The sequence below is a fragment of the Pseudopipra pipra genome, chromosome 6 (genome assembly GCF_036250125.1).
Source record: "Pseudopipra pipra isolate bDixPip1 chromosome 6, bDixPip1.hap1, whole genome shotgun sequence".
Classification (NCBI taxonomy): domain Eukaryota; kingdom Metazoa; phylum Chordata; class Aves; order Passeriformes; family Pipridae; genus Pseudopipra; species Pseudopipra pipra.
This window is the reverse complement of record NC_087554.1, coordinates 15,802,039-15,816,954: the sequence shown is the minus strand read 5'-3', so window position 1 is coordinate 15,816,954 and position 14,916 is coordinate 15,802,039. Positions and strand designations below refer to the sequence as shown.

General features: G+C 43.5%; 2 protein-coding genes across 3 annotated transcripts in view; both read right to left on the bottom strand.

The window, feature by feature from the left end:
- Positions 1-5,319, bottom strand: part of CARS1 (cysteinyl-tRNA synthetase 1) — a 34,059-nt gene extending 28,740 nt beyond the window's left edge. The window contains exon 1 of one of the 2 annotated variants that reach the window (XM_064657527.1): positions 5,206-5,319. In XM_064657527.1, the coding sequence (XP_064513597.1) occupies positions 5,206-5,233 (28 nt within the window). In that variant the 5' untranslated portion in view covers positions 5,234-5,319. The remainder of the gene's footprint in view (positions 1-5,205) is intronic. The other variant, XM_064657528.1, reaches the window with a different exon arrangement.
- A 232-nt stretch (positions 5,320-5,551) lies between these two features.
- LOC135415600 (tumor necrosis factor receptor superfamily member 1A-like) lies at positions 5,552-13,739 on the bottom strand. The gene is made up of 10 exons (XM_064657533.1): positions 13,634-13,739; positions 12,185-12,278; positions 11,230-11,361; positions 10,936-11,047; positions 10,279-10,352; positions 9,511-9,606; positions 8,524-8,558; positions 7,560-7,898; positions 7,068-7,116; positions 5,552-6,281 (listed from the first exon to the last, which is right to left on the bottom strand). Exons 1-10 carry the CDS (start codon positions 13,664-13,666, stop codon positions 5,977-5,979), a joined length of 1,269 nt encoding a protein of 422 aa, XP_064513603.1. The 5' UTR covers positions 13,667-13,739; the 3' UTR covers positions 5,552-5,976.
- Between the last annotated feature and the right edge of the window lie 1,177 nt (positions 13,740-14,916).

Below are 14,916 nucleotides of genomic sequence, written 5' to 3'. Positions count from 1 at the left end.
ACACTCATCCAGCAAATATTTAAATACAATTAATTTTATACACTGAGGTTAGGCTGTGAATATGTCTACTGAACTTGAGCATATCCTTGAATCTTTGCAGGACTGTTGCCCACATGCAGGCTCCCAGTACAATGCTTGGTTACTCCTATTTGCTCTAGAAACCCAAAAGTTCAGCTGTTGCTGTATATTCCCATACTTCTCCTATACCACTTTCTCTCCTCAGCCTATGAATTATATTTCAAAGGAGTAAGATCTACACAAACGAACAGAAAGGATATTAGATTCTGCTCCTCTCTCACAATTTTTTAATTACATGATCTCTTTGGAATACAAGCAAAGCAGGTTCAGCTGTGTCTCATCTTTACAAATGCAGGGACACAGAGGAAGCAGCAAAAAGGCTCTCTGAGTTGGTGGGGATGCTGACAGTAAGAGCAAGCCCTGTGCAAGGCAGTGGGTACAAAGCACTATGGAGGTTATGGCACTGGGGCTAGCCACTCCCTTTAGGTAAACGCAGCATTCCTATTTTCCTACAGTGATTCAATGTTCTGTTCATGTTCAAAGTACTGTATAAACACTAAGCCAATATCCTGCTTAGGTAGTGAGCCAAGAAGGTAATTTAAGGCAAGGTCATAGGGCAGTAAAGTGAGAGAGGCAGTGTGAGAGCACCTGTCTCTGCTCCCAAACCACAACAGAGATCATGGCCAGAAGTGTTGCTTCTCACACTGAAATGAACATCTGCACAAGCAGTTCCTAAAGCACTGGAGGTACTCACAGACCAACGCTCTTGGAAAGGCAAGAATGGAAGGAGACAGGGAAGTGATGGCTATGAAAGGATGTGAGGAACTGTACAATTGAAAAGTTTTTCCAAATATCATCAGTTAAGGCTTTATGAGCAGCTTGTTTTCTATATGGAAATCAATTATTAAAATATCCAACAGCAAGTCAGAATGACATGGAAATGGCAGCTAGATACCAAGCATGTTTTTGTTTGACTCTTTTGGGTATAAATGATATAAGATAGCACATAAGTACTAATAAAAAAGATCAATGATTTTAAAAAACAATTTAAAAAATAGAAGTTCACCAAAGATTCATATACAAAGACAAACTCATGTAAAATCTCTCTGAAGGCCTACCCATATAACTGTTCAGTATAAATAAAGAATAACAAGGAAATAATGGTTCATAACTAGACCTTATGGGCTTGTCTTACCCAGCTGAATGGGATTCAGTTTCAGCTCACATAGTTCATTTTACTATAAACTTTTCACGCTCCTAAGTATTTACTGATGTTTATCATCACAGAACTTCACATGTTTATACACATGAAATAGTTTGAAATAGTTGTGTTCATTAACTCTGGAAACCTAAGAGGTAAGTCTTCCTTGAATGTGAATTTTGTATACATGAATCATATGAGGGAGAATGCCAAAAAAAAAGTATTACAAGAATGATCTGTGTAGAAATGAAACTATATCTCAAAGAAAAGATCTTGAAAGATCTATTGCAAGGAAATCAACACTCAATTTGCAAAATATGATTAGGGTTATTATGACCATTATTCACAGACCAGGCTGCTAACGGGATGTAAGTCAGTGAATATGAAACAATGTAAGCACTTTCCAACCACATCTGCAAACCAATCTAAAAGGGAAGTTGCACAAACTTACACACAAATCCAACAAATATGATAGAACTCATACAAACCAATTTTGGCAAGGAGAGATGGCAAATACTGCCTGTGAGTATCAGTACCAGCTCAGCTCTGACAAACCAAAATTATTTTAAGCAATCTTGGCACACACATTAATATCTGAAATTATGAAGTTTGGCCTGTGTCTGGTTGCAAGAGCAACAGCAGGCTTGAAAGCCTAATACATCAAATACTCATGCAGCCCAGGGGACCTAACAGGAGGACGTCTTTATGCTGAACCTGATCCCTGACTCAAATTCAGCCCAAACTCACAGCCATGACTGGGCACCACAGCACGTGCAGTACAGCAAGAACACACCTGAGCAGCTGTTGGCAGGGTTTCCTCAGAGTGCAGCAGTAGCTGAGCCACAGCAGTCTCGAGCTCCCAGCAGGCTCACTGTACCAATCTGAGTGTCCTACATTCATTTCACAGGCTGTGCTGAGCTCCAAACTTTATTTTCTAGACCCACAGCTACTTTTCAGAACATGACAACTTGAAGCTGTGACGAATGTGTTCTACTCTCTGCTGCAGCCAGTTGCAGATACAGGCAAAGTTGCTGTGTTTGAGAGAGTGCTGAGTGACGTCCCATCACTGGAAGTGTTCAAGGTCAGACTGGATGGAGCTCTGAACAACCTGGTTTAGTGAAAGGTGTCCTTGCCCACAGGAGGGGAATAGAACTAGATGATCTTTAAGGTCCCTTCCAACCCAGGCCATTCTATGATTCTACCATCAGTGCAATTCTGAAATACCTCTGAGCATCCTATTTCAGCACATGCAGGACAAAATCATTCTCGCTTTTGGCATTCTTGTGAGTAGCTCCACACTGGACTGAACTCACAAAACAAAAGCTTTTCTCATGAAGAGCAGGGTACTCTCCTGGAAAGAAAGAATGACTGTGGTAACAGTGTTTTTTGGATGGCAAAATAGCAGTGGACCATTTCTTTTCAAGCAAAAGAAATTAGTAAAAATTACTTTTGCGTAAAAGCCTATTCTGAATTAATTGATATCACTACTAAAACGAGAATAGTAAATCTACAAAATCTTGTTTTTCTGTGACCATTCTGTACCCTCAGTTCCTCCTTCAGTGTCTTGCACTGCCTTTAATTCATCACACACTCCCATTGATGTATTTCCTGGTACCTCCTAATTGCTGCATCCTCTCTTCCCGTATACTTCAGTATCCCCATCCTCTTGTACAGCTCCAACCCATCTTTGCTCAGTCTGTTAGCCAACTGTGTGCAAGAGGCAGTCCACTGTTAAATACAATTAGTAAAAATCAATGGATTCAAAAAGTATTGAGGGAGAAGGGCCAATGGATATATGTACATCTGACTTGTTTTCCCTGTTGCTTTAGGAAAACAGGCTAAGAAATCACCTTTCTCTCTGACTGTAATTTTTTTCCACTCCCACTAAAGAAAAACTACAGTTGTTATTGCTCCATTGCATTAAGAAGTGTTTTCTTGACAGCAGAAACATGGGAGTATTACAGAGCCGTTGCATAACACTGAGTTTTAACTCATGTGAATGGAATGATCCATAGGTATCAAATCATATCAACAGCTACTCCATTCAGGAAATAAGCACAGAGAACAAGTATTGGAGAGGTAGCAAAGTAACCTTGAAAGATCATAAGAATTAATGTTAACAATAAAACATTACGAAGTCATTTCCAAAAAATTCCACTGTAGATATTAACTAATGCAGTTCTCATAAAATAGCTGCTGGTGTACAATCTCTTTGGGGGATATAATTGTCACACATTCTTCTTTCCATGCATGGAGTGCTTTAGAGACTACTAAAGGACACTGGGAATTTGTCTGCAAGACCACAGCAACACACAGACTCAAAGGCATAGGACTGCTTCTCCATTTTATTTGCACATAAAATACCTTCTGAAGTTTAATCAAGACATATAGACCATACAATATCAATTGTCATGGAAAATTTTCACTTTTATTAATTAGAAAATGAAAATTTCTGTTCCTTGAAGGTGTTGACAGCAAAGTAAATACCAAAAAGCCATAAAGGAGGCAGTAAACTAGCTAGTTTAGGTAATTTCTCTTCCAACAAATTTAAAACAACACAGAAAAGACAAATGTAACAAGTCTCATTATTAAGATGTCTCCAAATTGGCCATTTATTATTCTAGCTGGCCACTCTGGTACCTTCGGAAGGAATTCCAATTATTTGCTCAGCCAAGATGAATTATCCTTTTCCATAAACATTTCAGAACCACCAAACCAGTGCAGTGACTTCAGCTATGCCAGACACAGCACAGATAGACAGAGAGACAAAGGACTTATCAAGACTCACACATGAGATTCAAGAGGCTTTTGGCTGAGCAGAGATTTTTAAGACTGGGGTATCCCACACGGAGGAAGAGCTTGTCAGTCCCAGGCACTTGAGCCCCGTCAGTTTCACTTCCACTTTTCCTGAACTGAAACTAAATGTAACAATTGCGATTGCAGGTAAAAAAAAAAAAAAAAAAAAAGAAAAAAAAAAAAGAAAGAAGAAAAAGCTATTTGCCTAATTATAAACTCAATTAAAAAGTTTCTTAAAGGGCACCTGAACTGAGCCTTTGGTGTTTTTGGGTTTTTTCCTCCTAAGATACTGAAAACACTTCTAAAAAAGGCAATCCCTTGAAAACATATTTCACTTTAATGGGAATGTTACTTTTGATGAACAGAGGGCAAAGTAACTTCCAGTAGCAAAGAAAAAGGAGCAAAATCTTTGAATTTACAGTTCCTTAACTGGAATGACAGAAATTTCCAACCCTTTACACACCATAATGGTATTTCATACTTGCATGACTGGTATTCCAAGTTTCTATTTGCTACGGTAGTGCCAAAAATTACAGGACTACCCTAGCCCTTCTTCCATATGGAAGTGAGCAGTACAACCCGTCATTAAACCATGACCAAAGAAAATATCCGGAAAAGTTAAGAAGTTCAGACACGAGTTCAAGGGAGAACAGTGATGACTTGGAAAGACAGCAAGAGAGACACAGGGGCAGGTGAAAGAGAACAGAGGACGCGGCGACAGGCGCACAGCCCGAGCGGTCTGGCAGCCACGAAATACCTCTCGGAACCCATCGAGCTGCAGAACAGCTGTTTCCAACCCTCAGTACCGAGAAGCTCCGAGGTTTTTTTTCCACAAATCACTGCGTGTCAGCATTAACCTTTACGTTCGTGGCGAGGTACGATACGAGCCGCATCCCACGGGCACCCACGGGATGGGCGCGGAGGCACCTCGGGGGGCTGCGGCGGTGGGGTCCCCACGAACGCGCCCTGGAGGGGCCCGGGGAGGACCCCGCCACCGCAGGCGCCAAGGGATGCAGATCTCAAGGGACGCGTGAAGGAGGCGACCACGGCGACGCCCCACCGCCCCCATCTCCCACCTGACACCGTGACAGCGGCGGGGCCGCGACACCGACCGCCGCCGGGCCGTGACAACCCCGGCGGACCCCCCGCCTGGCCCCGCCGGGGCTCCGCGGCGCCGGTCGCCGACCTACCGTGCTCGGCGGCGGCCGCTGCTGCCATCCTGGTGCCTCGTCCTGCCCTCGCTCCCGAGCTGATGCAACAGCGCGTCCGGAAGCCTCGCCCCGCCCGCCCTACGCTACTTCCGACGGGAGCCCCGCGTCACCGGGGCAACCGGGAGCACCGCCCGCCCTCCCGCGGCATCGCCCGCCCCGGGCACTCGTGGCATCCGTCAGCTTGGAAAAGACCTCTCAGGTCACCGAGTCCAACCCACGACCGAACACCACCGTGCCAACTAGAGCACGGCAATGAGGCTTTCCTTAAATACCTCCAGGGACGGCGACTCCACCACCCGAAAGAAGTCCAAGAGTCAACCCCTGCTTCTCTCTCAACCAAGCTTTTATTGCCGTGCTTCGAACACAACGGTGCTAAGCAGACCGATACAAAACAAAACTGTACGAAGAAACCAAAGCACACATACTCTCAAAAGCAGCAGCAGCCTCTTTGTTCCCGCCAGACTGGCTAGGACAGCACGGCACTGCCCCACACAAAGGGAAGCGAGAGCCCCTCGCTCCCAAGCAGGCATCCGGCGCCTGAGTTCAATATTGTACAACTCAAAAGACCTTAGTGAATATCACAACCGGAGTCCGTGTAAACACCGACAGTGCTAAATCCCTCCCAGCTCTCCACATGGGGTGAGGAGGATATCAAGTCCATGCCATCACTTTTACTGGAGCTTGTTGATGTCCTCATTTAACAGAAGTTTGTAGACACATGTATGTACACAAGAGCATTTCTCAAGTTCCTCATAAACATTTATCTGTAGCTTCCGCTTTACTTATAATGTTATTACTTTTTAAAGTGTTCACTACATTATCATAAGCCTTCCTATCTATATGCTTCAACTCACTCAGTAACTTAATAATGCACTGTTTTTCTCCCAGTGTGTTTCTCCAGATGAGAAGCATCTGATAGGATTGTTCTTCTATATCATTATCAAAGTTATAAATAATTTTATCAATATCATTGTCATGCAGATGAGTTCTCATAAGCTGCCTCCAGTTTTTTGGTGGTACTTCCTTTATAAAGGCCTCAAAGCAAACTCTTCGTTCTGAAAGAAAAAACAACACACATCAGCTTGGGTTTTAAGACACAGATTCTCTTTTTCATAGCTAATGTATGTGCTTTCCCTTTAATTTTCAGCCAACGCCTGCACAGACTGAACAGCAGCAGCAAGGCCAGGTTTGGCACCTAAGGAGCACCAGGTTTCCTTACTAAGAGATTGTAAAGACAGCTGAAGGTCTGTTGATCTATATATCTTAAAAGAAGTCTCCTAAGACACCATTCAGCAAAGGCGGTTTTGAGGAATGCTTCACTGCTTGGCACTTTAGCTTAACAGGGCTACTCAACAGTAGGCTTTAACCATAGGTTTGCCACCCCAAGGCCATCATGAGAAAAACCCATCTCTTGGACATCCAGCACAATTTGCTGGGTACAGGTAGATGTATGGGGATTTGATGGAGTCTTCCATGTTAGTGGACGTTTGACAGAAAGATTTCCTGCTCTGACCTACACCCCCACTCACTAAAGTAGAGTACACTGCTGCAGTGCAGCCTTGTTTTAAAATATTTGTTAAAAAAAAATTGTACCATTCTTATTCTTAAAATCACGGCTCCCTGTGCAGAAAAGTCATGCTTTAAAAGTAGAACAATTCACCACAGGGATTACAACTTCTCTCAAGTGTAGCAATAATCCTGTTTCAGCATATTTTACAATTTACTAAAAGCCTTATAACTCTAAGCAGTATTCATTAGCCTCCCTACACTATTCTTTAAGTAGACTAGTCAACAGGAAACAAAACCAAATTCCAAGTACTGTCAATTTATGGAACACTTACCTTTTTGAGAGAGATCTTTAACAATTATTCGATGCTCTGGTTCTCGTACCTGTAATACAAAGTTGGACCATGACTCCAACATATCAGGGTGGTTCACTTACAATTATTCTTGACCTACTTGACAGCTTGCTAGAGCACACTCACCATTGGGAAGGGAAACAACGTTTCACAGCACAGCTGAAAGTATTTGAGTAAAGAAAATTGCATGATGAAACAGCTCTGAAGTGAAGCAACAAGGCAACACATTTGCTGCTTTTGCTACAGAGCAGCTTCTATGTACATTTTGACAGGGAGATGAAAGAGGCAGAGTAAATTAAATGTAAGGGATTGAAGTTTGCTTTCCCAAGATATCACTTTCCATACTTTCTATTACATCTTTAATGCAAAGTCTCCTCTATCATTCTGCCTGAAAACTCAAGAAATAGTTAAAAATGGAACTGAAATTACACATGTATTAGAGAAATCATGATAATTTCACATACACACACTTACCACACAATTTGCTGGTGTTCTAATACTTGATACATTAGATAGGTTATTCTGATGAAAAGCAGAATTCTGGCCAGATTTTGATTGTAATGAAGACTCAGGAATCCTCCTCAACCACCTTAGCACACGGTGCTTCCAGTCCCCATGCAGGATGGTGCCCTGCTCAGTAAGTGCACTATCTTCCTCTGGTGATGTGTCTTCTACTTCCAAGTTAATATTGATTTGTTCTTGGCTCTCTGGGCTCTCACCACAGTTCTCATCCTCTGGGTTCATTGAGTTATTTGCAGATGTAGGTGTCTTCCTTTCTGGCAAAATGAGGCTTTCACTACCACCCTCAGACTTCTGTAAAGAATAAGAACATGCTTTTTAGGGATGCACTTTGGAACTGGCATGCTCTGAGCCCCAAATCCCTCATCTTATGGGACTATTTAGAGCCAAAAAGTTAGACTGTTCTGGTCTGTAGATTTTGACATGAGCCCAAAGGCAGGAAGGCTCAGTCACTTTACCGGACCAAGAGTAGTAGGTCTTATGAACAAAATTTTTTTGTTAAATTGCAATAAAAGTTTGAACACCACCATGCAGGTAACCAGTAGTTGACACTGATTGCAGAACACATGTGAAAGAGCAAAAAACCTAAATTGGGTCACGATATCATCTGGAGACAGTCTGAAGTGAAAGCTTGAAGCTAGTCTAATTTTTTTCCACTTTCAAAACATCCTGGTCACAGACTCTGAAGTGTTTCCAAGGGAAGTATTGGAAAGCCCAACTGTAGCAGACACATGCAGCTAATCAGGCCCTTGCTAATATCTGCCCTGTATGAATCACAACTTCTTGCATCACAGGAACACATCCTACTGGAGGTCTACAGTGAGACAAACATTGAGGGCAGTGCATCAAGTACAATTAAGCAGTCCACAATTAAACTGCACAAAACTGAGATGAAATATTTGATCTATCACATACTTACCAGACTTTTCTCCACATCTTTATCAGCTGAAGCAGCTGAAAAACAAAATAAGTGTCTAAGAAACTTTTAAGAATTGCAGCAACTTAAACATAGATGAATTCACGCAAGATTTATACACAATAGAAACTTTTGTAACACAAACCAAAACTTTTACAAGCCATAAAGTTTCCTTAATGTCATACATTTCATGACACTACTACTCTTAGCTTCCACCAACAGCACAAACACTGTGCCTTCATAGAGAGAAGAGTCCCACTTAGTAAAATGCAGACAACAAGATGCAGTTTAAGTCACTCTTGCACGCTCCCCCCGTCCAGCTTACGCAGCATTTTTGTGGGCTATTGCAATACAGAAAAGATAGAAATTGTTTTTACTGCAATACAATTGGTAAAGCATGATTTGAACAAAGTTAGCATTCAAAATTCAGACCAATTTTTAACATTATTCTAACTACACTATGCAAAACCAGCTTAATACACAGTAGTGGAAAGAGAAATTTCCAAGGAAAACAGCTCAATTTCACTAAAAGAATAAATTCACACAGGACTTATCAACCTAACGTTCACCTTCATTAAGAGGCTGAAATGATGAAAGGGCAACAATTTGTAGAAAAATCTCCACATCCAAATGCAGAGAACAAAAGTAGTTAATGAACTAAGTAGTTGCTACTTTCTGCACCATGCATCTGAGCTGACACAGGTTTTTGTCTTTGCCAATACAAGGCAAGTAGATAGGAAAAGTCCATTTTAAGGACCTAATTATAATCTTGCTTTGAAGTAAAGGCATCTGTCAGCAAAATAAGGATGCTCAGTTAAGGTTTATGCATTTTATTTACTTAACAAAACTACTCTTCTTCAATCACGTGCTAAGTGAACTAGAGCTTAAAAAGGTCCCCTATAAAAGTAACACAAACCCCAGAGATAGCCCTAGTGCATGCTTTACCTAATTCTGGAAAGCAAATTTTATGGATAAGAATCAAGTAGTTACCTTTATCACACTTCAACTTTTTAAATACCAAGAACAGCAAAACCATAACAACCACCAAAATGATTGGAAGAATAACCCAAGAAAGAGCTGTGCTTCCTGTGAAGGAGAAAGAAATAAAATTAGTACTGAAGCAGCCCCCAAAAAAGATATTCCTTGCTGTCCTAGAAAAACAGCCTAAGCCCAGCACTAATACAACAACCCTGCTAGCTTGTCCTGGAAGAGGCACTGGGGAATTTCAGCTGACCTGAATGTGCAAGTACTTGTTTGCACTGCACATCATTACCCCAAAGGCAGCAGGGGATTCTGCATAGACCCACAACACAACTTCTACAAGGTCTTCCAGACAGACACTTAAAAGGGGAAACAAGTATGCAAAAGATGACAGCAAGCTTGAGGAGCTGTAACATAGCTTCTGCCAGACCAGAGGAAGACTGAACTGACGCCATCTATCTACCAGCAGAAGAGAAAGCTATTCCATACACAGCTTCTCAGGCATAGGAAACATATCTAGAACTTTCAGCAGTATCACCCTTGCAACTTTGAAAACCCTGGCAACACATGTAGCTTTTCACCCAGTGAAACTTAAGATGGTTTGTCACTCCAATGCCTTTGAGAGTTTGTCTTTAGCAAGTAACTCCCAGACTAAAACACAGAAGCTGTTAAATATGTTACAGTAGTTCAAACCACTGTTTTACAGACTGCTGTGGTGTTATTAGCCTGAAGCCACAGACCCAACAAACCAAGTTCAGTGGGATTTCTGTACCAGACCTTGATCCGGTAAGTCACATCCTAGGCCTGTAGTAGCATTGCAGTTCTGGTCGATTTCTTTGCCTTCCGGATACCTGCAGTGGATGGCAACACAGGGTTGTATCAACATTTCCAGAGCAACATGCAGCTCTGTATAGACCTGACTTTTTTCAGGCAGAGCTTAGAGGCATAAACAGATAACTTTGTTAGAAGTGCACCTTTAAACAACCCAAGATAGTACTACAAGATTAAATAGAAGCAGAGCAGATAAAGCTCAAGTATGTTAGCTTGTAAGTAGGGGGGGGAAATGCGAAAACCAAACCACAGTAGATGCATTATTCATGCACAGTTAGTTGCCTTCAACAGGTAGTTCTACTTCCCAAAATTTTTGACTGGGTGCTAGAAAGCTTATTCAAGTGTGTACCTGGGGAAATACTAATTTGAAGACATGAAAAGTGCAAGCTTGCAGCCATAAGCAACAAGCACAACAATATCCAAGTTCATGTCTTTTTAGGTCTCAACTTCACACCTAAAATTTAAATGCATGAGTAATACCACTTGGCTTCAGGGCAATTATTTACAGCCAGATAACATGTGTTAGCTATTGGCACTGATTGGGCCACAGGTCTAACATTCCCTAGAAAGAAAACAGTCACTTATATTCTTTATCAAACTTACATTTCATTGTGTCTCTGACATATTTCACAGCTCTTGTCCGTGCAGAAATACCCTTGTTTGCACTCGCATTCAGTATTGTGTGTCAGGGTACAGGGTCTCACAGCTACTTGATCTAAAAAAAAAAACATAAAAATTACAAAGTAAATATAAAAGATGTGACTCTACAACTGTGCAAAAATTATACTCATATCATAAAGGCAATTTCTTTCTAAGTTCAATATGCTCAATGAGGATTAGATTTTCCACATTAAAAAGGGGAAAGGGTTAAGGCTTCATCAAAATCGTGCTCGGTACCATCTTTGCACTGTCTGCATGACAAGCATTCGTCCAAGCCATTCTCATGGGCGGTATAACTCTCTCCTTCCTTGCAAGGGTGACATTTTCCTCTCAAATGTGGAACACTGCAGTGCTCAGCAGCAAAAGTACCTGTGGAAGAAGAGAACCGGCGGCAGCAGTCTCAAGGGATCTTTTAAACAGACAAAGGGCTATAACAGGATGTTACAACACAAACCCATTTTGAGGAGAGTCCAACCCCTCCTCACAAATGAATCATGTGCCACATGAACCAGCACAGGAGAGTCAGGAGGCATATTCCCAGTTTGCTGCTCAGACAAGGAGCGGTGCCAAACGAGGCATACAGCCAGGCCTCTGGTGGGACACACAGGGGACAAGGATGACTCTCTGCAACAGCTTAGAGTCAGCTATATGGCCAGCACCATCTCTGAAGGAGCTGATGAGCACAGAGAGAACTGCTTGTAAGAACTATTCTTCTCCTTTCTCTGAATTACCTCTAAATAGCCCTCTGATACTCTCTAGGGGCAGGGTACTTCTCAACACAAAACTCCTTAACTCTGTACACACTGAGCAAGGAGGGGAGAGCAAAACCAAATCCAAGATTTACCTACAAACACAGAAATACCACAATTCCTCATGGCTTGTTCTTTGTGCTAACTGAAGTGATTTGTTAACAAAAAACCGAACCAAACAATACCCAATTTTGAACACTTTATTTTCAACCATGAGCAGAGTCTTCCTGGCTTGCTGCCAAGGCACCTCTCCCAGTCATCACCTGTCACACAAGGGACTCTTGCTTCAAAATGGAGCCCAGCCTTAACAGCCCCAAGAAGCCATCACAGCTCCAGATGGGCTTACACTTTCACCAGATGAAACCGTAAAAAACAAAAGTGATCAGTCATCTCCATGAGAAAGAAACGTGGCCATTATCAGCTGTAGCTTCTCAAAGTCTTACCTGCTGGACAAGATACACAGCAGTGTCCTTCATGGAAGTACTCTCCCTTTTCACAGTTCTTTGCTCGAGTTCCAGGCATTGTCAGCAGCATAACCTACAGCAAAGACAAACAGGCATTTGAGTGAATCATCCTCCCAGGACATGATAACCATCTCAGGGAGATGAACCAGTAAAGACTTGGAAATACATTCAGAAGTTTATGGGAAGCCACAGAGGAAACCCAAACTAATTTCTGCTAAGTGCTGCTCACAGCAGTAATTGCAATCACAAAGTTGGGGTTAAAGCACCACCGTGCAGCAGCTGATGGGTTTTAGACAACTATTGCCGCAGATCCCTGACTCCATTTAAAATTCTGTTCTCTTTCCACTAGTTCACTGCAATGGAACTTCAGAGGCCTGAGTTTCTGCCACATGCAAGGCATTCGTTTCTCCCTCCTCCCATCTTTTTAATTCATGGGGATCAGTGTTAGTCTTCCACACCCCCCCCCCACCCCCGCAAAATGGAGGATACGCCCCAGAGACCTCATCCAGCATTTCTCACTGTAATCGTAAGCAGAAGGCAAGTTGAGTCATTAACAAAAATAACTTACTGTAGCCACAGGAGCATTGGGAATGTTTACACACACACATATATTTTTACATATGTTTGTTATTATTAATCTTTTTTAAGAGGAACAGGCCCGCGGGGCACACGCCCTGAGTGCCTCGCAGGTAGGCGAGCGCGGAGCTCGGTTTCGAGACACCGAAGTACATCCCTCACTTGTAAACCGTAAGAGAGAGAAGGTCCTAGAACAGATGCAGGGGGAGAGGAAGGGACAGCCGCGGAGCTCCTCGCCGCTAATTGCCATCAGCGGGCAATTTCCAAGCTGAAATCAAGAGTTCAGCTCCCGCAGCTGCGCTCTTTCAACTCTCTCCCTGGGAGACTGAAAGTCTTTCCTGTAATCGCGTAGTTCAGGAAACTTCCAGTTGCACAGTTTCACCAAGGACAATTAAAAAGCTCACTCCTGACTTGTAATTTTCTTTTTTTCCGAGGAGAGAAGGCGGCAGCAATTGCCTTAGGGAGAGACTCGGAGAACGCGTCACTAGTCCTTACTCCCTTCAGAGGGTTCCCCGCAACCCGGGGCTGGGTTCACAGCAGCTGCCCTTCCTTATCCTTTTCAGGTTTAGGAGACCCACATAATCAGGATCCCCGAAGTTTCAAGCAACACAAACAAAAAGTTCAGGGAAGTTACTAAAGTCTCTTGAGGAAGAGGAGGGTAGGACAACCTGCAAGGCTCCTCCACTCCGGACTTGGAGGAAGCCTCTTTTCCCGTCAAAAGGAGGGATTTGGCTACGGACAGGTGCCAGCCCCCACTCGCGGCGGGCAGGTTGAGGGCGAGCCCCTGCCTGCAGACAGCGGCCAGAGACTCCCACCCTGCGGCCCGGCCAGAGCCCCTCTCTCGGCACTCACCAGCAGCAGCCCCGCCGCTCCTCCGGCTGCCATCGCGGCTCCCGGCCCGGCACTGCCCGTCCTGCCTCCGCTCGGCACGGCCGGGGGGAGGCGCCGGCTCTGCCCCTTTATCCGCCCCCGCGGGCGGCCGCCCCCGCCCGGACAGCGACCCGTCCCAGGGGAGCCGTGCCCCCCCCCCCTCCCCCGGAGCCGAGGGAAACCGGGCCGTGCCTTGGGACCGCCCCGGTAACACGCTTTGCACCTATCGAGAGCAGGCAGAATCCACGCTGGGATACGGCGCGATCCGTGCCCCTCCACCCAAAAAAGCTCGCGCGCTGACGGGCTGCTCACTGATCACGAAAAGGAGGGCCGAAGGATGGACGGGGAATTTTCCCAACGACGCACAAACTGGGTTTTCTAACGCCCTGAACTGGTTCTCAGCTTTTCCCCCAGCAGATATTCCTCCCAGAGAAATAACATTTCTGAACGTGATTTTCCTCAAGAATACTCTTTATCTTCCATGTGCATGTATCCGGTATGAAGAGTCACCTCAAGATGTTGAAATTGGATTAAAATTAATGGCACAAGGATTTATAGACTGTTCCTTTTTGGATTATTTTTAATACCCTGTGGCAGCAGCAGTAAATGTTGGAAACTCCTACTCTGCTCATGCATAATTAGTTTATGTAAGTTGATAATTTCTTTCACTGAATTGCTCCTTTTGTGGCAAGTGTTTTACTTAACTGCAGTAACAAGTCCCAGTGAAATTCCTGTGGATGCGTAGCTTGGTAAAATGGAAATGATCCAAACAATTTCAAGCATTTGCATTTACACCTACCGGATGCTTCCTCTCAGCACTGCTTCTCTTTGGTTCAGGTGGGCATGGGCTGTTTTCTTTCCCCTGTTGTTGTATTAATAAGCATTTCTCAAACCCACACACAGTTGTATCCAAGAGATGTAAATAGCCCTACAGAAGCAGAGAGGCTCCTATCTTTAACTCAAATAATTCCAAAGCAGGATGTGTGTGATGAGGAAAGCTGTGCTGACAGGCCAGAGATGTGCTGACTTGCTGAAGCATTCAAAGGATATTAGCAGATGTGTTTGCACAGTGAACACTTTCAAGGTGCATACAGGACTTTGCATAGCCTGACAGCCAGAGGTGGGGGGACCCCATCTCATCAAGTTTTATCTGTGGCACAGGTCGGACTTCCTCAGAAAGGGTGACTAGGATGATGTCCTTCAAAAAGACACCCAATCTGAATCAATAATGTTGACATTCTTGAAGTATGATTCCTCAAGGATCA